This window comes from Urocampus carinirostris, chromosome 18 (assembly GCF_059441175.1).
Source record: "Urocampus carinirostris isolate Australia breed hairy pipefish chromosome 18, RoL_Ucar_1.0, whole genome shotgun sequence".
NCBI lineage: Eukaryota > Metazoa > Chordata > Actinopteri > Syngnathiformes > Syngnathidae > Urocampus > Urocampus carinirostris.
The window spans coordinates 16,091,533-16,116,031 of NC_142366.1; the positions used below are offsets into that span (position 1 = coordinate 16,091,533).

General features: G+C 40.7%; 1 protein-coding gene and 1 long non-coding RNA gene across 5 annotated transcripts in view; one reads left to right on the plus strand and one right to left on the minus strand.

The window, feature by feature from the left end:
• Positions 1-1,606: 1,606 nt before the first annotated feature.
• Positions 1,607-24,499, minus strand: part of asap1b (ArfGAP with SH3 domain, ankyrin repeat and PH domain 1b) — a 117,354-nt gene continuing 94,461 nt past the window's right edge. Inside the window, exons 22-29 of one of the 4 annotated variants that reach the window (XM_088322727.1) lie at positions 23,458-23,686; positions 17,278-17,346; positions 14,340-14,507; positions 11,229-11,307; positions 10,524-10,588; positions 9,896-10,428; positions 6,920-7,042; positions 1,607-2,402 (exon numbers count right to left, since the gene is read on the minus strand). In XM_088322727.1, coding sequence (XP_088178853.1) covers positions 2,328-2,402; positions 6,920-7,042; positions 9,896-10,428; positions 10,524-10,588; positions 11,229-11,307; positions 14,340-14,507; positions 17,278-17,346; positions 23,458-23,686 — 1,341 coding nt within the window. In that variant the 3' untranslated portion in view covers positions 1,607-2,327. The remainder of the gene's footprint in view (positions 2,403-6,919; positions 7,043-9,895; positions 10,429-10,523; positions 10,589-11,228; positions 11,308-14,339; positions 14,508-17,277; positions 17,347-23,457; positions 23,687-24,499) is intronic. The other 3 variants (XM_088322724.1, XM_088322725.1, XM_088322726.1) reach the window with 3 other exon arrangements.
• On the plus strand, positions 3,097-8,646 carry LOC148348503 (uncharacterized). Its single transcript, XR_015847710.1, has 3 exons — positions 3,097-3,207; positions 3,614-3,670; positions 7,897-8,646. It is a non-coding gene; the product is annotated as an uncharacterized LOC148348503 (long non-coding RNA).

The window sequence follows — 24,499 nt, forward strand, 5'->3', positions numbered from 1 at the left end:
TGACTTGAAGCAGACTTTCTCAAACTGTCTTCAAGTAGCTACATAATTAAGTAAATGGGGTAAAACATGTACACCATCTTGTGGAAGTACTAGTGAACTCTCCCATTTCTTGGCTTGTGCAATCTTGAGCTTGCCAACCAACACTCTGCTGAGACACTCCTTATCTATTTTGTTGCTGGGCTTCATACCCTTCAACGATCTCATCTTTGTACTGTCCAAGCCATTGGTCTCCAGGTAAGTTGTATTGCAAACATTTTACAAATAAGACTAAAAATTACAGCACACCAAATTACCTGGCACAAATGAACCATAAATAACCAAGGAATGTCAACATTGACACATGAGTAGTGCATGAATTTTCATTTTTTAGCTACGGGAAAATACATTTTGTAAATTAACCCCTTAGTGTAGCTGCAAAATCCATTTAAAATCACAATTCAAGATGTATTCCAAAGCAAATTGAATGCTGTTTTTTAATTGGAGAATAGACAGTTTTGAAAAGTAAAACAAATCACAAGTGACCCCAAAATTGAGTAATGGGTTGGCACACAAATGCAATGTTTTTTGTAATTAAATGCCTGAGGATGAGTGTACCATCGGCATCGTAGCTTAAGAACTGGTGAGACAATAGTTGGAAGCTTTATCTGGTACCCTGTCAAATCTGACCACGATCTGAAAAACTATACTTATTTACACATTTTTCTAATGGTAGGTATAGGTTTTCAGTAGTCATTTGAAGGCTAGTTTTCTACACCTAAACCTTAGCAACTGTGTATTTTACATCAGCCAATTTTTTTTTTTTTAGACATTTCGATAGTGTTGTAAATGTTTAACTTTTTCCGGAGGTCAAAGAATTCATTTGCGCGTAATGTGTAAAACTGAATCACAAATGGCATGAAGCAAGTTCATTTTGGGATTTAATTTAAAAACTTAATATCTGCTTAATTAACTGCTCAGAATGTCATTGGCTGACAAGTGTCAATACATTTTTGAACCAGTTTTTACTGGCTAAAGTGAAAAGTACAAGAGGTGATCCCAGTTTTATTAAATTAACATGCCTGTATAGATTGATGCAGGCTGTGGATTCTTAAAAAAAAATAGCCAAGAGCTGTGTCAATCAAAAGGTAATAGGCTAACTCCCATATTAGGAATATTTTGTGAGTTCATTTTCAAATATTTGTAGTAAAACGATTTGATAACTGCAAGGAATGTCGAACAAAGTAGAAATGCTTTTAGGCGAATTTTTATCTTTGCAGTATTGCGTGTGTTGGAGTTATTGGTTTGAACAGATGAATTTAATGGATTGTCCTCGAAGTAACTAAATTTACAGATATTTACCTCATTTAATGATGGCTAGAGAACATAGTTGGTGAGTAACCCCGGCTTTATAGTTTTCTGGTATCTTGTTTCACACTGTGATGTTTTTTGGAGTATAGTATGAAATGGTCAGTATATCTTGAATCCCAGGAGTTTGAGCTCCCAATGATATGTAGCATGACTTATTTCAGTGACTGATAACATTATATAGACACACATGTTTATCAACAGTCTGGCGGCCCGCTATCGAATTGTTAATGGTGTAAAGATCACGAAGAAGAAAAGGATGAGAGATTTGAAGTACAGCACTTTAATGATAACAAGGTGTTTCTATATTTTTTTTTGTTGGGGGAGGGGCTTCCTGAACAATGGGACAAACTGTATGCAAGTGAGGAGCAAGCGACAACATCACAACCATCTTTCAGCTTCTCGTCGCCGGCCTTTACGTTCAGGAACCGTCAAGTCGGGAAAAATTACTCGACATTAATCCTGACAGGTCCTGTTTGTTTTGTTAAATACTGCTTCATAGCAACAATAATACTAGTCATGATAATGATAGAGGGGGTGCACTGTCTCCCTCTAGTGTCTGGAGGCAGGTTAGCGTTCTGGTCGTGCATGAGGCTGAAGGAGAATCCTCCCCATGAAATCACAGGATACATTTGGGGGAATTTAACTGAAGTTTTCATCACGTGAGGTTGATCATTTAAACACGTAATGGTGAACTGTTTTGTTTTGGGTGGCACAGCAGCAAAAATTCTCAGTCGGGTTCTAAAACACGAAGCAAGCCGGGGAGGGGTGCAAATTTCCATCTGTACAGGAGACACGCGGTATTTATTTACAAATATGTACACACACACAGCGTGGACGGGGGGGAGCTAAGTGCCGGGAAGTCACCACTTGATAATATTGGGGGAGGGGGTATGAAATATGCACGTCGATTTGTACAGCACAGACAGGCTCTCTCCCGCCTTTTGGACTTTAGCGTTAGTGCAAAGTCTCGAATCCCGGACTCATTCGCTGAGGATGTGCACAAAGGACATGGGGAAAACGCCCTTCCGGTCCGGTTCGCCCTCGATGTGGCCGATCTGCCGGGAGAAAAGATGCACGTTAGCTCAAATCGGACTTGAGGTTGGGAATATAAACAGGGTTGGGTAGGGTTACTTTAACTGGATTACTTTCAATTTCTTTTGGATGACTCCAATACCAAATATGCTAAGACAAAAGAAACTAAATATGAATACAATGACTAAATGTTGTGCAGTCTTGGGGAGTAACGGAATACATGGAACGGCAAAAAAAATGTTGGCAAGCTGTTTGGATTTATTTTCATTTTGTTTCTGTCGCATTTTATGTTAGTTTTGCCGGAGATCAAAGAGATCAAAGCCAGGAGAGAAAGCTTACCACGTGTTGGGAGTCATCATTTTATTCATATTTCGTTTCTTTTGTCCTTTATTAGCATATTTGGTATTGGAGTAATCCAAAAGTAATTGAAAGTAATCCAGTTAAAGTAACCCCACCCAACCCTGAATAAAAAGCGCCGCTCCGAATCCATTGTGCCTGTGTCGATACCAACTCTGGTAGCAAAATTTCTGGATTTATCATTGGGTGGTGTGCCAACATGCCCAGGTATTTTTTGTAAGTAGTGGGAGGATTGATTCAAATATCGATATTTTTAATACTAATCTTGCATCAGATACTATAAACCTGGGATTGATATTTTGCTTCTCCACTAATTTCTTTATGTAGATCACAGGCGTCAAACAGGCGGCCCGCGGGCCAGATCAGGCCCGCTAAGGGATGGAATCCGGCCCGCGAGACAACACTCAGAGAAGCGCAAGAGAAAAACAAGCTGCAGGTTGAAATAGGTCAACTTGATGTTGCCAAAGCCAGGTGCTTCTCACAAAGACACTGTACTTGTATTTATCTCTGTCTGTGTGTCTCTATCTCTCTGTGTCTTTAAACCTCTTTTGCTATAACTTCCTTTTTTCCTTTTTCTCTCTTCATACCCTAAGCGCTTTCTTTTCTCTCCTTCTGTCTTTCTATTTCTCTTTGGATTTCTTTCTTCCTCTCCCTTTCTTTCACCCCTCTCACGACTTATCTTTTGTTTCTCTCTCTTTCTCTCGCTCTCTCTCCATCTTTTTTTCCCTCTTTAATCGACTAGTCCGGCCCCCAACAGAATGTTTGTTCTATTGTGTGGCACCCGAGTTAAAATGAGTTGGACACCCCTGATGTAGATGGTGCAACCCTTCTCTCCCCTCGGCACTCTCTAATTTTGTGCCTTGTGTGTGACTGACAGGCATACTACTAGCACCTCTCCTTGGCTTTTTCCTGCATCCTGCCTGAAAGACAGAAGGTGAGGCCAAATCCATGTGCCTACTCCTGTTAGAAAAGGCAAACAAAGCGCAGTGCACTGTGGATGTTTTTTTAATCAGCTACAGTAAAGGGCAATGTCAGGTGTAATTTGTGTGGTTATGCTACTGTAGCAACAACACAAATTTAGATAAAAATATTCTTAAAAGCTCGGTGTTCTTTGTAGATCTATAGTTGTTATTGGGTTTACAACTGTATATACAGGGTTTCCTCAGCTTAAGGCAAGTTAAATTCAAGAGTTTTTAAGACTTAATGCCTTTTGAAATCAAATTTAAGACCAAGTCGACAACAAATAACACAATTCAAACAAAACGAAAAAAAAAACAACAATACAAAACATTGTGCCTCATACTCATGACTTGGCACAGTTTTTAGCCGTGGCAGAAAAAAATTGTTGGACAGCCTCTTATCATTAAAATGCAACTTTCCCAAAGTCTAAAGTACAGACGCTGCCCTTCTTATGAACGAGATATGCTCCGGACAATCGTAACTTGAATTTGTTCATGACTTACTTCAGTGCTATATTTTGTATGTTTAAGGTTTGAAGAAGTATGTTTAAAGCTTGTATAAGTAACCTCTATTATTTTCTACTAAAAAAGTAAACATTTCATAAAATAACTTTATCTTCATAGAGCATTTTAAGTTTAACTTACTTTTGAAAGATAGGCTTCAAAAGGTCCTCCTCTGGTAAAATGGCCAAAAAAAGCGTTCCGACCATTTTCTCATCAAGCTTTCTTTATTCCACTTTCATTTCAAAAAGAAACGGCTTGCCTCTTCTTGACACTTTACACCAACCATATTGAATGGATGCACGAGATATTAAACCAAAGTTCTTAGCGCGCTGAAGATACAGTATAGAATATTTACACATGAACCAGGAAGAGGAAGCTGGATTTCTTCTTCAGGGTGGATGCTGGGTGACTTCTCACAGCGCCACATGCCGGTTAGCGGCGGAAAGAAGCACTACAGACCTGTCCTCTATTCGGAAAAAGGTGCACACAATACAAAATCTAACTTACACCAATGTCCGGATATTTTTCGACATCCCGAAAAAAATATTCGTATCTACTGTTTTCCGTAAGTCGAATGGTCATAAGTAGGGGAGCGTCTGAAAACATCTTCGTCCAAAGTAGCTATGTGTATTTTGGGTGGACCCAAGACATACGTTTGCTCTGAATGGCCCGACTGAAACCACATCACCTTTTTGATAGTTACACTACTGTGGTTACGCCATGTTGCCACAGAAGTAAATTGCTGACTTATGAAATAAGACAATTGATGCTAATTTATTTTATAAAACAAATATGAATTTTATGTGTTCACATTTTTAAGACTCTCAAATGGGGTTTTAGACACTTTAATGCCAATTAAGGCCTTATTTTCAGAATAATGAATTCAATGCCTTTTAAAACTTTTCAAGGATCTGTGAGAAACCTGTACACAGACGATCCCCTACTTGCGACCGTTAAAGTAATTAAAAGATTGCGGGATGTCGAAAAATAACCAGACATTGCTGTATGTTAGATTTTCTATTGCGCACCCTTTTCCGAGTCCAGGACAGTACTGTAGTGCTTCTTTCTCCCGCCACCCAGCATCCACCCTGAAGAAATCCGGCTTCTACTTCCTAGTTTGTGTGTAAGTACAATGCAATGTCTCTCTAGCGCGCTAAGAACGTTGACATTTTTTTTGTTTAATATCTCGTGCATCCATTCAATATAGTTGGTGAAAAGAGGTGAGCCGTTTCTTGTGAAATGAAAGTGGAATAAGAAAGCTTGATGCGGTTGAGAAAATGGTTTGATCGCTTTTTTTCGGCCACTTTTTACCACGGAGGAGGACGTCGCCTAACTCTTGAAGCATATCTTCCAAAAGTACCGTAAACTCCGGACTATAAGCCGCTACTTTCCCCCCAAATTTTCAACCCTGCGGCTTATTCAGAGATGCGGCCAATAACGGCCGCCAGCAGTGCTCGAGTATCAAAGGTAAGATTTAGACCGGTGGAACAAATGCCCCGAAGATCACAATTTCTGATCGTATACCTACCTTCATCGTGCAAATTGAGCAAAATAAGGCTCATGAAGCAACTTCCAGGGAGGAAAAAGCAGATGGTCTGCTGTGATTTTTTTACGGCATTTGTTTCCTAAACAGACTAATTTGATGGTATGCGAGCGTCTTGTTAGTAGCGTGAGGCTACCTTCCAAACGCACGGTTTAGGATGAAAGTTATTATTATTTAAGCTTTGAAAACTCTCGATGTACCGTCTTTCTTTGTAAATAGGTGTAATATGTATTTGCAACTGTATATTTTTGTAATTATTTATTTGTATTTATTTGAGACACTTATTCTGCACGAGCAAATTAAAAATAGAGGGGCGGAGCAAACGCGGACTGATGGGAAAGTGGGGACCGGTAAAGGTGAGTTTTTGTGGACACGGCGGACAATAATGGATATATATTTTTCCCACCCTTACCTTTGGAAATATACACTTTTTTCCTTGGATTACTATCAACGGGCACCTAGAATCTGCAGGTCTGCAACAAATTTTAAGTACCCATATCATCTTACGTTCATTTTGGTGGCTGTGATTTTTGGACTGTATGCTTCAATGAAGGACATTTAGTTTCAAACGCGGCACTTGAAGTTTGGTTCGGATTAATTTCGTGTTTTTTTTTTATGTGTGTGCATGCGGCTTATACACAGGTGCGGCTTGTGTATGGACAAAATCGATTTTCCCCTTAAAATGTGATGGGTGCGGCTTATAATCAGGTGCGCTCTATAGTCCGGAATTTACGGTAAGTTAAACTCAACTTTATCTTTTGTAGAGCATATTTTATAAAATGTTTATTTTTTTAGTACAAAACATTAAAGGTTATTTATACAAGCCTTATATGAAACTTACTTAAATAAACCTTAAACATATATTCCATACAAAATATAGCACTGAAGCAACTAAAGATCGTCTTGTTCGTAAGTAGGACAGCGTCCGTATGTAATGTTACTGATATCTATTAAATAAAGGTTTCTGCTTTGTGGGTTATTGGGAACGCAACCACCACGAAAAAAAACAAGGGACTACTGTACATGGCAGGACCGTTCCACGTATTTCCGTAAGGTTCCATTATGGAAAGGTGCAATCCCTCCGAGTCCAACTTGCAACCCGAGTAGTTTTTTTGTACCGACACCGGGCCGATGGGAGAGCGTGCCGCAGTGCAGATTTACGTAGACGCTGACTCACCCACCACTCCTGGTCCTCCTCACCCGTCACCACGATGACTTCGCCCTCCACGAAGGTTAACTCGTCATCGTTGTCGGCCTGGCAGTCGTAGATGGTCTTTACACGCCGCATTTTACACTTCCCCTAAAAGGGAAACAAATACCACGTTTAGCTTGTTAACCTTTATTTTCTTTGTTTTCTTTTATCCTCACTGTTAAATGTGAAACTGGAGTGCCATGTCCAATTTCGTTGTCACAATATGTTCAACCCATTTTGTAACAATGACAATAAAGGTATATTCTATTCTATTCTAGCTCATTCAATGGCTTTGACGAGCATATCTGTTAAGTGTATTGACTCAGTCTAAAGCATACCCTTAAGGACTTTCGGCCATAACGGATGGGTCTGACAGACAAGGTTTGAAGATGAACTTTGATTCAACAGACAAACCATCTGCCTTGTACTAGGCTGATGACACAGATCAGAGCCCCTCTCTCAAACGTTTTGGTGGAAAACCTCATTTGGCCCAACTTCACCCAGACCTGAACTCCGGCTCCCCCCCAGGCAAACTGAGTTAGAGACACCTGATGTAAACATGCAACTGGACTGGTATATGTATGGCTGGGTACCCATCCAGTATGGCCGCCGCTACTCAAGTTGCCAGGATGCAGATCACTATCTATTGTATTTCAACCAGTGAACTGTGAGACCTTGTCCAGTATGCTGCAGGAAATTCCCCAATTGTGTGAAGGATTTTATATTTTATTTATTTGACTATAAGGGATTTTATAAAATGTTATACAAATTACATTTATTGAATGCAATGAAGATTTTTCCCAGAGGAGGCTTAAGTCCGATGACAGGTCGCGCCGTTCCAGGTGTGGAGTGTTTTGGCTGGGGAATTTTGATAACGGGGCGCTGACGAAGGACTTAGATTAGTTTTGATAAACGCTTGGCATTGTTTTGAGAAGCGCTTTGCTGATATGAGTTTCCTTTAGACATGGCGGCGCCTTTCGGCGAGGAGGTGGTGAAGCTGGCATCTGGCCTGCCCAAAGGAGGAGTCAGCACGCCCCACGAGAGGAATCAACGTGTCCCATGGGAGGGGCCTGGCTTGTGTAAAGAACTTCAGAGGAGAGAAGACAGAACTTCGGAGAAGAGATGGGAGATCGGTCGTGAAAGGGAGGCTCGACGAAGACTAATTAGACTAATTCGACAATAATTCGGCTAAATTCGATGGAATACACTTAAATACTTATAAATCTGCCCCCGTGTGGAAATGCTGGTCTCTTGTCAATATTTTCCCTGAATTAAGAAAAGAGCATTCATTGTTGGGAGAATGAAGGTTATGTTTGGTTAATGGAGTCAGATAACGATTCGAATAATTTGGTAAACGCTACATTTTTTATGTGTTTTTCCCTAACGTGCTAAAAGCAAACCGTTGTTCAGTAGCTTAGCTTTCTTCCATAGATCAGCAGCATAACTGTATCCTCTATCCATACCAGTAGGTGGCAGCAGCATACTATATTTTTCCCTTCTTATATACAAATTAAATCAGGGGTCTCAAACACACTGCCCGGGATCTGCAGGATGATATTGTGAAGCCCTGCCTCAATGTGTAAGGTTAATTTAAGAGTTCCCACCAGAAAGATCGTCACCGCTGTTGAACTCAAGCTTAAAGGACAGTGGATACACTTCGCAAATAACTTTTGTTGGGTTTCTGCCTTTGAGACGATGGTTATGAAACACAACTTGGCTGTATGTGCTTCGTGATAAGACACTGGATTTAAATAATTTAGCAAAAAGCTGAGTTCAGAACAGTCCAGGTTCAGAAATTGAAAGGCAAAAGACATATACAGTGGATCCTCGGTTTTCGAACGCCTCTCAGTTCGAACAAATCAGAGTCGGACCAAAAATTTCAAGAAATTCTTGCTTCGCTGTTCGGTCAAAAAATCGGAGTTCGAACGCCAGTAATGCGTGAGTGCGTACGCTACGGCGCGATGCTGAGCGGCGTACGGGTGTAGATCACTCTTTTCCTGACCGACTGTTATCGCGTGCGGACGTGCTTCCTTTTGCTTTCGCTTTTAATATAGGTGTACCAAGTGTTTTAGCCCCTAATTATGCCTCCGAAGAAAGTCAGTGCAAGCGGCAAAGTTGCTACAGGTGAAAAAAGAAAAGTAGTGCGTACAACTATTGCATTTAAGAAAGAAATAATAGCAAAATATGAAGGAGGTGTGCAAGTGTCTGGTCTTGCTAGGATATACCCCACCGTCCACCTGCGCCTTCTGCTGACCACCACAAAGGTAAGAAATCCTATTCATAATTCTTTTCTTTATCCTTTTTTTTTATTTTTACACATTCATGTTAGCGAAATCTTTCGTACGGAAGATTACGATAACGCGAACATACGATTAGCCTGGGTTAGCTTTATGTTTACGTTAAGCATTCAAGGTAAACATTCAGGGTGTTGGAACAGAGCCCAACATTCAGGGTGTTGGAACGGAGCCCCCTTTCCAATGAACTGCTCACCACTTGTTGTGGAGACCCGGGTGCTAAATGACTTGTAAACGACTTGATTTTTTTATTTTTACACGTTCATGTTAGCGTAATCTTTCGTACGGAAGATTATGATAACGCGAACGTACGATTAGCCTGGGTTAGCTTTATGTTTACGTTAAACATTCAAGGTAATCATTCAGCGTGTTGGAACGGATTAAAACGATTTACATTATTTTGAATGGGAAAAATGATTTCGGTGATCGAACAAATCGGTTTTCGAACAGGGTTCCAGGAACGGATTATGGTCGAGAACCGAGGTTCCACTGTATTAGATTCTGAACTATAATTCTTCTGTTTTTCTAGTTGAGCTTTGGACAGAGTATGCAAATTAATCGTAGCATTATCCTGTGTGGTCTGTGCAAAAAAATGTGGATGCGGCTTTTGATCAGGTGCACTCTGTAGTCTGGATTTTACGATAAGAGCATAATGTTATGGTCTTACAGCGTTGATCTTTCTAGGTAGAGGCACGGGGGTCTCGGAGGTCCCCGGCGAGGTGCTGTCGGCATCGTCGGTGCCGTGCTGCAGGTTGGGCGACCGGTCTGACGACGGGGAGTCCGGAAAGTCTGGCGGCTGCGGCGGGGGAGGAGGCTGTATCTGGGGCCTCGCCGGTGCGTCCCCTGGTGGCGGGCGCGGGGCTGGCTCGCCAGCTCCTGGCCTGGGTGGCACGTCTGCCAGGTGGGGCTTGGGTGGCAGGTCCTTGAGCTGCGGTTTTGGAGGCAGGTCACCCAGATGCGGCTTAGGCGGCAGTTCCGAAAGCTGCGGCTTGGGCGGAAGTTCGCCGGGCTTGGGCGGCAGCTCGGCCGGCTGGGGCTTGGGCGTAAATTCGCCGTGCTGGGGCCGCTCCTGAGCCGGAGACGGAGTCCCAGCCTTGTGCGGAGCCTCCGTGCCTGTCGGGGACTTTGGAAAGACCTCGGGAGCGGCGCTGCTTTTGTCCACCGAGGGGTGGTGAATGGTGTCGATCTTGCGCAACGCCACTGCACGAAACACACGTACACACATGCGTGATCTCAGTAAGACATAGAAGATCATGAGAAGGAACGATGAAGATAATAATGATTCTGACACGCACCTTTCTGAGGTAGTTTGGGAAGAACCCTTGGACCAAGTGTGGACTTTGTGTTGCTTGAAGTCGTGCTGCAAGTGTTTTTTTCGTTTTTAAATTACAAAAAATCAAAGATTCAGACAAGTTGATAAGCAGAGGTAAAACTGGGCCTCAAACATCCATGGGTATTAAAGCCCAATTAACCTAAATTGCATGACTGTGCCCAAAGAAAACCCAAAACTTCCCATTTTGTTTGTGAGGAGGAGAGGTGATTTTTGCTCAATTAAAGCCTGTCTTTTGTAATAAAACCCAGCTCCAACAACTCTGTATAAACATTTCCATCTTTTATATTTCTGTGTCAGCAAAGGTTACATTGACCGACCATTTTCCACTTTTGACGGATTGTTTTACGAGTTCACTCAAAACTCTTAAAGCCGTTTTGACAGGTTGAAAATAGGGCAATAAACCAAAGAAACAGTACGTCCTTCAGAATTTAACACGGCACTTTAAGAGAGAAAGGGCAGAGAGACAGCGGAGAACAATGTAGTGATTAAGAAACTAGAGTGCCACGTCCAATTTCGTTGTCACAATATGTTCAACCCATTTTGTAACAATGACAATAAAGGTATATTCTATTCTATTCTATTCTATTTTGAATTTGAATTAGTTTTAAAACCACATGTCGGGTTTCAAGTGTAGCTCGAAACCGTAATTGAAACGACAAAGCCTTACCTCTGCTGCTGCGGGATGCCTTCAAACTTGTTGGAGACGGGGGACATCTTGTTGACGGGAGGCGGCGTAGAATCGCTTCCTAGGGCGTCGCCAAATGCGGCCACAAAAACACGACACACAAACGTTACGCACGCCCGCTAACGCTAGCTCTTTGGCTCAAACCAACAACGAAGCCATTAACATGCCGGGCCACAAAATGGCATCATGGGATGGAGGGAAGGGCGTATGAAGAATGGGGGATCTGGTTGAGCTTTCCGCACGCTCCGAGACGCCTGGGAGTTCGCGCTTCACTTTCGAATAAAGTTAGCATTCGTGCTTTTTAACAATTACCGTATTTTCCACACCATAGGGCGCACCGGGTTATAGGGCGCACCCCCAAAAAATAGTTTTTGGTCCTATATCTTCCATAGATAAGGCGCACCGGATTATAAGGCGCTACAATGGGAACGTCGACAAAACAATCAGATAGTTCAGTCCAACTTATTACCCCCTTAACATTCCCAAAGCTTGCAAAGAAGCAAATGCGTGTCATAGACACGTGCGGATGCGGTGTCCGTACGATGTCACTCAAATGCATCGTTCCAAATATCATTCGGAAGGTTAAAGTCTTGGGATTCAAGAAATGCCAACCATTCCTTAGTTTCTATTTTCTTTTTCGCTCGCAACATTACTGTGCATATGACAATAAACACTTGGAATTGAGTTTAATTTAAAAATAGACACTCCATTCCATCCATTATCTGCACCGCTTATCACAGAAACATCGAGTTCAGTCTGAAACAAGATACAGGGAAAATATATAGCCGGAGTAGCTCACCAAAGTCGTTGTGTTCAATAATAATGTGCAACCATGGTCCTCTTCTATCCGTGAGTGTAGTAAATCCAGGAGAGTAAAATATTTACAAAACCAATACAGAATAGTGAAATACTGTCTCTATGTCGTCAACCCAACATGCTATTCAGATTCATCTTTTTTGGCCAATTGCAGGCTTTGTTTTGCCCCTTTAGCCTATGCCAGCCTGTAAATGATAAAAATGATCCGCCCCCTTTACCTCCGAATAACTTTAGCCAATAGTGATCGATTCAACTGATGATTGACACATCTTTTTCGGCCAATTGCAGGCTTTGTTTTGCCCCTTTAGCCTATGCCAGCCTGTAAATGATAAAAAGGATCCGCCCCGTTTACCTCCGAATAACTTTAGCCAATAGTGATGGATTCAAATGATGATTGACACATTGGTTAGCCAAGGAAACGCCAGTAAATAAATCCCAGCATACATTGGGACTACTACGCGTTTGGGGGAAAATCGAGTCGGCGGCTGCTGCATTAGTTGCAAGACTTTGTGACTTAATATTGATCCATAAATAAGGCGCACTGTATTATAAGGCGCATGGTCAGCTTTTGAAAAAAATAAAGGCTTTTAGGTGCGCCTTATAGTGCGGAAAATACGGTAGCTAGTATTTTTCTGTAGTGCTGTGGTTAGCACATGAGCCTAACACGCGAAAGGTAACTGGTCTGAGACCAGGTGGAAACAGATGTAGGCCTGGAGAGAGCTGGGCACCACCAGGCTGTACTTGCCCAAGACACACCACAGGAAATGGTGCCCCTACGACCCTAGTGGTTAAGGGATTCAACCAACCACCCATTGTTTGAGGTAGGACCTGTGTGACAGCAGTTAGCGCTACTGGGGGAGATACAAACTCAGGCGTAGACAAACTATGTGGAAACATTGTCATTCTGACCAGTGTTTGAACTAAGGCCTTACAAAGGAAGGTGTTCCTGGAACGCAATGACTTTTCTCGGTAACCATTGATATAACGTGTTATTACGTACGACATGGCGCGTTACTACGCTATTTAATTGAAGTAAATCATGAATTACAACGTCCTCTGATCGCAAACTGTTCCTCCTTCGCTAAAAAATGGTGGATGGTGTTTGCATTTACCTACAAAGTGCAACTGAATCGTTATAGTGGTGGAGTCAAGTACGAGGGTGTTGAATTTCTCCTCATTGTGATATTCTCACTACTGTATATACTCCCATCCAAGCCACATTTACAACCTTAAACTAAAATACTGAAATTAGGGGGGTCAGTTTGAATACGCATATTTAGTTGTGTGTCACTAGTAGCGAATGGTGGGCAGTACGTCAAGAGGGGGGCGTGGCTTTTACAGGAACAACGAAATCAAAGGGGCATACGTGAGCACAGAATTAGCAGTAAAACTGTAGCAAATTTTTTTCTTTTTAATTATAAAATTCTTTTTGCAATGGTTAAAAAAAAGGAAAACGTCTGGGACAGGGGTGGCGAACACGCGGCTCTAGAGTCGCATGCGGCTCTTAGCCAATAAGAAAGCGGCTCTTTGCCTCATCATATTTCCTATATACTGTGGCTCTTTGCCTTGTTTCATGTTTATTTTTTTTTGTGTGTATTGAGGGTGGACACGTTCCTTGAACTCAACACAAGAGCCATACTTGTTGTATTGTAAGGAGTGTGTTATGGGAAATAATGTTTTTAATTGTGTGTGTTTGTGTGTGTCTGTCTGTCATGGCAGGTGAGTGCGTGGTGTGGCTCTTTGACTCTCCCAGTTAAAAATTTTGGCTCTTTGTGTCAAACTTGTTCGCCACCCCTGGTCTAGGACATTACCCATGAATGGAGAAAGAAATCTTCCAGAGGTTTGAATACAAAAGACAAAATGGATATGGAGTGTCTCTGCTATGTTAGTTTACAAGTTATCTAGATTGCACAAGCCAAGAAATATGAAGGCTTCGCTTCTTCCACAGGTTAGTGTATACAATTTCTTATATTTCTTTTATTATGTGGCTAATTTAAAGCAGTTTTCGAGGGTCGGCTTCAATGCGGGTATAAACAGTAAATTGTAACTAGATACATGTTACTTTCGGAGTTACGCCCTACTTTTCGGTGTTAACTTGGGGGAGGGTGACACAATTACAATTTAAAAGAAGTAACTCAAGCTAATTCCTCATTTTCAGTAACGCGCCCAACACTGCCTACTAGTGTTTATTCCCCCTTTTTTGAACCCATTTAAAGCATGTAGGTTAGGTGCGATTGTTAGGGCGTGGTCCTGAGAGGTTATGGACCAAATGGGTACCGTTTGCCTGTGTTTCCCCCAAGGGCATACCCCCTCTACTGTGGCAAAGGGGTACGGGTGGGTCAGACAGGGTGCGTTTGTGGCCCGGTGGCGGAGGCGGAGGCCTCTTCTTGGACAGCGTGGCGCTGCCTCCCGCCGAGAATGCAGAGTTGCCGACGCCCGGAGAAGCTGAGGGAGCGATAATACATGAAACGGGTCAGCACCGGCACTAATAGGTTTAGGGAGGAAATGAACTTCATGAAATAGAGGAGAGGCAGGCAATCGTTTTGTCTCGGCTAGTGTTTGGGATTCAGTGCTCCCACCGCCGCAACCCGGGTTTGATTCCCATTGCGCTCAATGTTCTGTGATTAGTGTCAGTGATATTTTTGACTGATTAATGATTGCACAAATATACTACCGTAAAACCTAGTGTAAAACGTGCACCCAAACTTTGAGTTCATTGTTCGGGAAAAAAATTATACACAAATAAGAGAAGGGGGTTTTAGAACAAAACGGGATTATTCTTATCTGAGGTTTGCGCTCTTCCTTGTTCTCCTTGCAATTTCAAAATCCAGTGATGTCTTTTCCTTATTTTGAGTGTCTGCTAAGACTATAAACTTATATGTCATGTAGCGCTTAAAAGTCCCGCAGAAGACATTGATTGACCTTGTTTTGTCCTACATGTCTATTATAGCGACACCTAATGGTGAAAGTGCAAACATCAGAGTCAAATGAAAATAATTTAAAGGGACACTGTGTGTTACTGAGTGTTTTCTAGAGCACAAAAAAACTGAATTATTAGGAAAAACAATATTGATTTGAATGATGAGCTAAAATACATAAACTATCATATACACATGCATTTTTTTAAATACTCGTAGATGGAGAAATTTGTACCTAGAGGGAGCTGAAATATTTGTCCTCCCTCCTGCTACTACGGGCAACCCTAAAAACTAAAAAAGCCTTGTTCAAAGCTGGACAGAAAAATGTAAAGAAAATCGGTGCGCTCTGAGTCTGTTTTTGTATTCTCTCTTGTACTTTGTAGCAGTCGTTTTGAGTTGCACGATAAAACACAGTAACATCTGTTGGACAAAAACACAGTATCCCTTTAATTCCATAGTTAGCTTGTTCCTACCATAAAAGTGATAAGTGTCTTTGTTCTTGGTTGAATTTTGGGGAAAAGCGTCTCTTTTTGGCCTAAGATTTTAAATAACTTTGCTGATTTTGCTGTTACTCGATATAAAAGCAAAAAAAAGGAAATATATTGCCGAAAGAAGGCCACGCCCATTAAACAATTCTGCCGACTTGTACAATTAATTAAGGCGATAGTTTCCTCTCAATACAAACGCAATCAGTCGTTTTAAAAATGAGAAGTACAGACGCTCCCCTACTTACGACCATTCGACTTACGAAAAACGGTAGGTACAACCATTTTTTTCGGGGTAACGAAAAATATCCGGAATTTGGTGTAAGTTACTGTAGATTTTGTATTATGTGCACCCTTTTCCAAGTACACGACATTACTCTAGTGCAGGGGTGTCAAACTCATTTTAAACATACGATAGAACAAATATTCTGTCGGGGGGCTGGACTAGTAGATTAAAGAGAAAGAAAAAGAGAGATAAAGAAATAAGAGAAAGAGGGAGGGAAAAGGAGAGAGGGCGGGAGAAAGAAAGAAAAAAAGGGAGAGAGGGAGAGAGCGTGAGAAAAAAAAGAGATAAAAAGTCGTGAGGGAGGGGAAAAAGAAAGGGAGAGGAAGAAAGAAATCCAAAGAGAAATAGAAAGACAGAAGGAGAGAAAAGAGAAAAGAAAGCGCGAAGGGTAGGAAGAGAGAAAGAGAAAAGGAAAAAAGGAAGTTAGAGCAAAAGAAGTTAAAAAGACACAGAGAGAGAAAGAAACAAAGAGCAACAAAAAAAGAGAGACACAGAGAGTGAAAGAGACGGAGACAGAGAGTGGGAGAAAAGGGGTGGAAAAGAGAGAGAGAGAGAAAGAAATACGAATACAGGGTCTTTGTTCGAGGCACCTGGCTTTGGCAACATCAAGTTGACCTATTTCAACCTGCAGATTTTTTTTCTCTTGCGATTCTCTGAGTGTTGTCTCGCGGGCCGGATTCAATCCCTTAGCGGGCCTGATCTGGCCCGCGGGCCGCCTGTTTGACACCTGTGCTCTAGTGCCTCTTTCCACCGCTACCGTCATGTGGCGCTGTGAGAGGTCACCCAGCATCCACCCGGAAGAAAAAAAATCCGCTTCCTCTTCCTTGCTCGTGCGTAAACATTCTATACTGTCTATGTCTATACTATCTCCAGCTCTTTAAGAACTTTGACATTTGTATTGTTTAGTTTAGTGTTTAGCATTCAATACGGTTAGTGTAAAGCGTAAAGAAGAGGCGAGCCGTTTCTTTTGAAACGAAACTGGAATAAGAAGGCTTGATGCGGCTGAGAAAACGGTCGGAACGCCTTTTTTCCGGCCACTTTTTACCACGGAGGAGGACCTCTTGAAGCGTATCTTCCAAAAGTAAGTTAAACTCAACTTGATTTATCTTTATAAAGTATATTATTTTATGAAATGTTGATTTTTTAGTACAAAACAATACAGGTTACTTATACAAACCTTAAACATACTGATATAAACCTTAAACATACAAAAAAATCGCACTGAAGTAGCTTACAAACAAATTCAACTTACGAACGATCGTCCAGAAGATCGTTCGTAAGTAGGGCAGCGTCTGTACACTTCATGCATTTTATTTGAACTTATTGTGGTGAAGCGGGAGGAAAGCGGCAACCAGACAGACAGCAAGAGCGAGCGGCTGTTGTTAACGTTGACAGCTCAAAAGGGAAAGCTCCGCTTCGATCGGCGAGCTGCGCAACCCGGCCAAGGGGAAAAGACGGGACGGTGGAACGGGGGCAAGGAAATGGTAGGATCGGGGCGAGCGAGTCAAATGAAGCCAAATATTCACGGATGTATGGTCGAGTGCCAGCCAGCGTGGCGTAGTGGGAATGAGAGCCGAGGAATGCCAAGTGTGGAGCTGAGAGAATCCAAAAGGAGGCAAAGAAAAGAAGACAAAGAAAAAAAGAGAGCCAGATGAGGAGGCGCGTGGGACAGCAACTCGGTCGGACTTTTTTGGGACCGCGACGCGAAAGCAAGGAGCTGCTTGTCCACACGCGCCAAAAGACGGTGGTGACTCTTATTTGACGCTCATAGCAAATGGCAACTGCAAACACTTGTTCCCATCACTTTGACTTCAATTTGAGATTTCCACGCTTCCAAAACATCACAAAACCATAAAAACGGATTAATTGTATTTTAATGTTAATTTCAATAACTTTTGAAAGTCAAATAAACTTAAAGGACATATTTTTTTTTCTAATTTCATTCATCTCATAGCCTCTTAAACCTGCTGTCATCTGAGAGAAGACTGCCGAGATTCAAAGCCAGAACCAGCAGGCTCAACGACAGTTTCTTCTATTAGGCTGTCAGGACTCTGAATTCTCTCCCTGCCTTCTGCCAAGTCAATGCAAAGCTGCTCTCTTTGGATACTGGCTATAATTTAAACATATTGTAATCCTTATCTATTCATATATTTTTAAATGCATACTTTTTTGTTTTTTAGCTTGCCCCTATTTGTTATTTGTATGTTTGCACAGGAAGAGGAAGTAATTTCATTTTTGCTGAATGCGCATTAACCATAATTGACAATATCGTCGATAGAACTTTATTAAGGGGCAGTAAATAACAAAAATGTGTAGTAAGTAGTCACAACAGTCTAAATCAGGCAAGTCTCATGATTTAATCCAGCCCGGCCTGAATTACCGTGTATAGAAAAGAAAAAAACGAGTCTTTAGGTCTATCAAAAGTAATTATTTTGGAAATGAATGCAAACCAAATGCTCTCTCTGACCACTAGAGGGCAGTAAAGACAATACTCAGTTTTCGTAGGCCCTGTTGAGTAGTTTGATCTGATGGAGCCTAATCTTAAATCAGGCAAGTCTCATGATTTAATCCAACCCGGCCTGAATTCCCGAGTACGTCCAAAAAAGAAGCGAGTCTTTAGGTCTATCACAAGTAATAATTTTTAAAATGAAAGCAATCCAAATGCTCTCTTTGACCACTAGAGGGCTGTAAAGACTATACTCTGAGTTTTCGTAGGCCCCGCTGAGTAGTTTGATCTGATGGAGTCTAATCTTAATGCGCATGCACGGCAAAAATTATATATATTTTTGTATAGCTCTCACTTAATTTTGTATAGCGTGGTAAGTTGGTTTAGGTGTAAAACTGCATTCACCCAACTGTTCAAATGAACCAATTAGTGATAGTATCAAAATAAACAACCAAGAGTTCCTGAAAACACACAACCGTTACTTCAAAGTTCATGCTCTATACAGTAAACACAATGTTAATCAAAATGCCGTGTTTGGAATTGATCGGGCTAAGTATGAGATGAGACACAAATCCCACAGGATAAAAAATTCTTGAGATTGTGCCAACGAGGCGAGATTTCCAAAAAATATCCTTAATATTAGTGACACGCTTACTCGAAAAATCTGGATTGCAAACTTAAACAAGTGCAAGTTGACCATTTGCTTTGAGGAAAAATAGGACTTCCAAATGAATATAATGCCTAGTATGGCTTTTGAAGTACTCCACAACACTACCGTGTTTGGGTTTACTCTTTTCAAAAGTGAAATTTGCAGTACTGTAGTTGATGTGCTCAGAAGAATGGTTTTATGCCAGTAAACAGAGCAGGAGAAGACCGAAACTTCACAATTTTGTTGTTGATTAGGCACAGACGCTCACTGAGTTCACCCTAAACAACCAAAGTTCCTTTATTTGAGAGTGGTTTAGATAGGTGAAATATACCCCGTCCCTTATAACACAAGTAGACTTTTTCTTTAAAATTTGTATTTTTTTCCACCAGTGAAGTTTCAGTTTCCACACGCACGCCGACTAATCTAACCCTAGCAAACCTTAGTTAACCAATCTTAGATGATGAAAGTCCAATATTTCCTTTACCCAGGTCCAATGTTCCCTGTAATTTTCCTTACGGGTCTGAGCGTTCACACAAATTCGGTGAGCAACGCTTGAAACAACAGTGAGCAACCATCATCCCAAGTGTGTCAAGATAATTCATTATTAAACATGTCCAAAACTTGACATCACGTTACATTTTGCTGAGTTTCCAGCAATGAAAAATGATTTTTCTCTTTTGAATGAATCGACTCATGTACTATTGCAAAGGTTGTACGGCCTACAAACGTCGTTTTTTCTTACAATTCTTTCACAAGATATCCATTTCTTTTTATTTCCAGATGTATTTTGTCGCATAATATTAACATTTTTGGGGGCTTATTGAGTCGGTTGTAAGATACAGAACTGTACTTAATCACATTTTTGAGTGGAAGTACAATGTTGGCAACAAGATTCACTTGATATAATTGGAAATTATTTGAATGCAATACAAACTTTTTCTTCTTTTTTCTGTGTTTTTTTTCTACTTTTTTTAAAGTTTTTAAAAAAAAAAAAAGTCTCATTGTGTTTATTTTTTCCGAGCTGTTACATTTTTCTTTTTGTTCTCTGTTTACTTTTTTCCTACATTTCTTTTTATTCTGGCTTTTTTTTACATTTTTCCTTCTTTTTTTCTCTTCCTTCTGTTTCTTTTTTTCTCAGCTTTTCACTACTTTTTCGTTTTGGTGTTTTTGTCTTTTTTGTTCTATTCCCCTCTTCTTTTAAGTCATTTTGTGCATAGTTTTACATAATATTTGGTCATGTTGGGATTAAAGAAGCAAAAACAACCCGAAGAGCCGTTTAGGACCCGAAAGAGCCGGTTCCTTTTAGTGAGCCGAGCCGAAGAAGCCGGTTCTCGACCAACTGTACTAACTTTACTCAACTTAGTTCTACTCTGACTCGACTTCAAAATACCGCATTTAGGACACAACGTCAGGGGAACCCGTGTATTTTTACCTTGCACTGTAACTTTGACTTAAGTCGCTTCTTAATGAGTAATTTTGAGCCCTCATTTTTGTGCGTCGGCTAGATTTTCTTGTGCGCAGAGAATGTGCGAGCAGTGCGCAATTGCGCACGCGCGCAGCTTAGAGGGAACACTGCCCAGGTCATACCTTTCAATTTCTTCTAAATTGCTTATTTTTTACCTATCTGCATTTTAATTTTGAACTAGCTCCAACTGGCCTAAAACCTGACTTCATATTAATACTGCGCTACATCTATTTTTGACCACTTGAAAACCATAGCACACATTCTACCCACTGTTGAGTATCTGCACCATCTTTCAGTAATCAGTAAGTAAATGTAATAATATTTGTAAAAATATTTCGCTATTTTAATAGTTACCTGTTTGGAGGTAGTATAAGTGAATAATTTCCTAACTACCGTATATTCCGGACTACAAAGCTCACCTGTTTAAAAGCTGCTTGTTCAAATTTAAGAACGAAACTCAATTAAGTCTTTGTATGAACTGCAGCCAATTTTAAGATGCAGGCTTAAATAACCATAAAAATGAACTGATTCACGTCATTTATCTAACACTTTAAGACCGGCACACAGCTCCAAGTTGTTTACGTCGGGTGTTTTCGGATTATATGTCATTCAAGATGGCGATTACAAAGAAAAGCACATTTTAACTGTACTACTGCGCCGAAATAAAACACAAATGAAGGCTGTGTCGTGTGAAATGTGAGTCCTACATTTCTATACGACAGTGCCAGGGTAACCATACTGTGGATAATTGTGCCAGATTGCAACACAGATGTGTCTTTTTGTGTTGTTGTCATTGGTGGCTTCCGTGATAATGGACCCAATTATATTTGCTTGTTATCATCATTCCTTGAGGAGCAAACTCTCTAGTCCTGATATTGACGCAGATGATAAAGATATGGAACTGTAGCTTTTTTGAGTTTCCACTACTTTTTAATTTGGATGTAAAAATTAAGGCTATAATTTGTGGGAGAAAAAGTTGAAATACTGTGAGTACGTTGAAAATATTAAATACAGTACTGTCAAACCTCATGTGTTGCTACTGTTATGTATTACATAAATAATGTTAGCAAAAACATGGACTAATTCCTCTCAAAGGGCGTCACAAATGTGTTCAGATATCATGTTTTGTATTCAGAGCGCATGCTTTGTGCAAAAGAGCAGATTGACGTTTTCCTACTTCTGTTGGTGTGAATTTTTTTTATCCTTTACGGAAAAAAAGAATAAATAGCTCCGTATTCAGAGTGTTCAAAATACAGCAAAAAAGAAGCGGTTTGTAGTCCGTAATTTCCAACAAAATCTAAATATGACGTTTGAGCTACGTCTTCAAAAAAAGCTGTAGTAAACTATTTAAAATGTAGTAAGATTAGAGAAAAATACTGGTGAAATATGGTAAATGATTAGCTGCTAAAGCTATGTAATCATAAAAGCTCCTAAGACAAGGCTGCCACAATTTATATATTTTAAAGACACTTTGATTAAATCAATGTTGTACAGTAATCCCTCGTTTTTCATGGGAGTCACGTTCAAAACGTCCCATTATGGTCAAAACCCGCGAGGTGGACACCTTTTATTTATTTAATTGTTAAATATTCCCTAATACATTGAAATCAAAGAAAAAAAAACAGGCCATATGAGGAAGGAAACAAATACTCTCTATCTATTATCATTGGAAAATGTTAAGAAAGTGTCCTGTTTCCATTTTTTAGAAACAATATATTTATCCATTACCAAATATTTTTGAAAAAGTGCCAAAGAGCCACTAGGCAGCATTAAAGGGCCTCATGTGGCGCAGGATTATGGGTTGAGAGGTCCAACTTTGTTGGCAATAGAAAGCATCTTCCTCTGCCTTTTTGCCCCGGCCACTGGTGCTTATAAGGAAGGAAACACATACTCTCTATCCATCCGTTATTATTGGAAAATGTTAACAATGTACCCTGTTTCCAATTTTTAGAAACAAAATATTTATCCATTACCAAATATTTTTGAAAAAGTACCAGAGAGCCACTAGGCAGCATTAAAGGGCCTCATGTGGCGCAAGATTATGGGTTGAGAGGTCCAACTTTGTTGGCAATAGAAAGAATCTCCCTCTGCCTTTTTGCCCCGGCCGCTGGTGCTTATAAGTGAGGAAACACATACTCTCTATACATCCATTATTAATGGAAAATGATAAGAATGTGTCCTGCATCCCTATTTTTTGAAACAAAATATTTATCCATTATCAAATATTTTTGAAAAAGTGCCAGAGGGCCCCTCAGGAGCGTCAAAAAGCCGCATGTGGCACAGGTTTATGGGGTTGAGAAGTCCAAATTTGTTGGCAATAGAAAGAATCTCCCTCTGCCTTTTTGCCCCAGCCGCCGGTGCTTATAAGGAAAGAAACACGTACTCTATCAATCCACGATTGTTGGAAAATGTTAAGAATGTGTTTTTGAAAAAAATATTTATCCATTATCAAACATTTATGAAAAAGTGCCAAGGAGCCACTAGGCAGCATCAAAGAGCTTCATGTGGTAAAATTTTATAGGGTTGAGAAGTCCAACTTTGTTGGCGATAGAAAGAATCTTCCTCTGCCTTTTTCCCCCGGCTCCTGGTGCTTTGTCTGTCCAGAACGTTTTGTTGACATGATGTATTTTAAAAAAACTTCAACTTGAAAAAGATTTGCGCATACATTATGTAGGTTTGTGGAGCTTTTTGACGTACGTGTACAACCCAGACCTCAATGTCATTGACCCGGTGGCAGAAACAGGCACAGAAAAGGGGTGAAGCGACTCCTTATCCAATCAGAATGCAGAACTCAACGTACAATAAAACTCGAAGTCGCGAAACTGCGTTAAGTAAAACGCAATGCAACAAGGGATTATTGTATTATTATTATTTAGCCAACATGAAAAAGAAAGAGTTGCATTTTTTAACTATTTACGATGGGTCTTGAGAGTTTTACAAAAAATAAGAGTGCTTTGGGTTCAAAACCTAGTAGAACTGCTATTTCCATTGCTAGTTTTGACCTCAATCGTACTTCCTGGTTCACACCTAACTGCGTTTAGAGCACAGTGTTCTCAGATTACAGACTTGCCTTCGTATTTTCATGTCGTAGAAAAGAAAGAAAAGAGCCAATGGCTGCAGAAATAAACGGTGGCAGCGGTGCAAACCTTTGCCCTGGTTCCTGGGCGGCAGCGGCGGGCCGTCCGCCACCGGCGAGGACGTGAGGTCGGTGGATGCGCTGTACATGGTGTTGCTGAAAGCGCTGTAGGACAGTCGCTGTTGCTTGTCGCGCTGGCTGATGAACCCGGGTAGGGAGAGCTTGTCATGCGGGGACAGGCTGGACGAGTGGCAGAAACTCTGTGGCCGAGGCGAGCGGTCCTTTTTGATGGGGCTCGGCTGTGGGACCACAAACAAGACGTGACGGCGTTATGCATCCTTTCCCAAATCACGCTTCTGCAGCAGTGTTCTCGTTTGCCCGCGTCCCTGCGTCCTAGACGCATCATTTTTGCTGGGGACGCATTGTGTCAAATCAACTTTTTTGACACAAAATTGTCATTATTATCCAATACGTTTTTTTAACAAAGATTTACCGCACTCAACTTTTCGTCAGGCAGATACGCCATTGTTGTTTTGGTCTCGCGGTTCGAGTTTTCGTCTGCACGGCGATCTCAGAAAACAAGATTACGTCATTGTTGTGGTGGAAGTCCGTCTCTTTTTAGAGAAGTGGCTTTTTCGGCTCAACTCATTAAAGAGAGCCGGTTCTCAAACGGCTCACTTGCTTTGATGCATTATATTATGAATTATGATGTTGTATAAATAAGTTAAGAAAAAAAGGAAGTATAAAAGGAGAAAATGAAAAATGACAGGTTTGTGGTTATCCCTTGAATTAGTATATTACCAACAATAATTTAATGCAGAAAAAGAATTCATAATTTGAATAAGAAAATGTATTATTCGACTTAATTATATTTGCATGTATTTTTTCCTTCTACAGTGAACGTCCAAGCTATTTCATTTTGAACTTTTTTTAATAATAAACCTCATTCATGTCGAGCAACTCAGTATCTCAATACAAAATGTTAATTAACAATATATCTGATATAAGGAAACACATGTACAATATAACATATTAAACTACATAAATAAACACGTTTGAAAAAAAAAATAGATTTTTTTGGTATTTTGTAAGGGAAAATATGACAGTTTGTA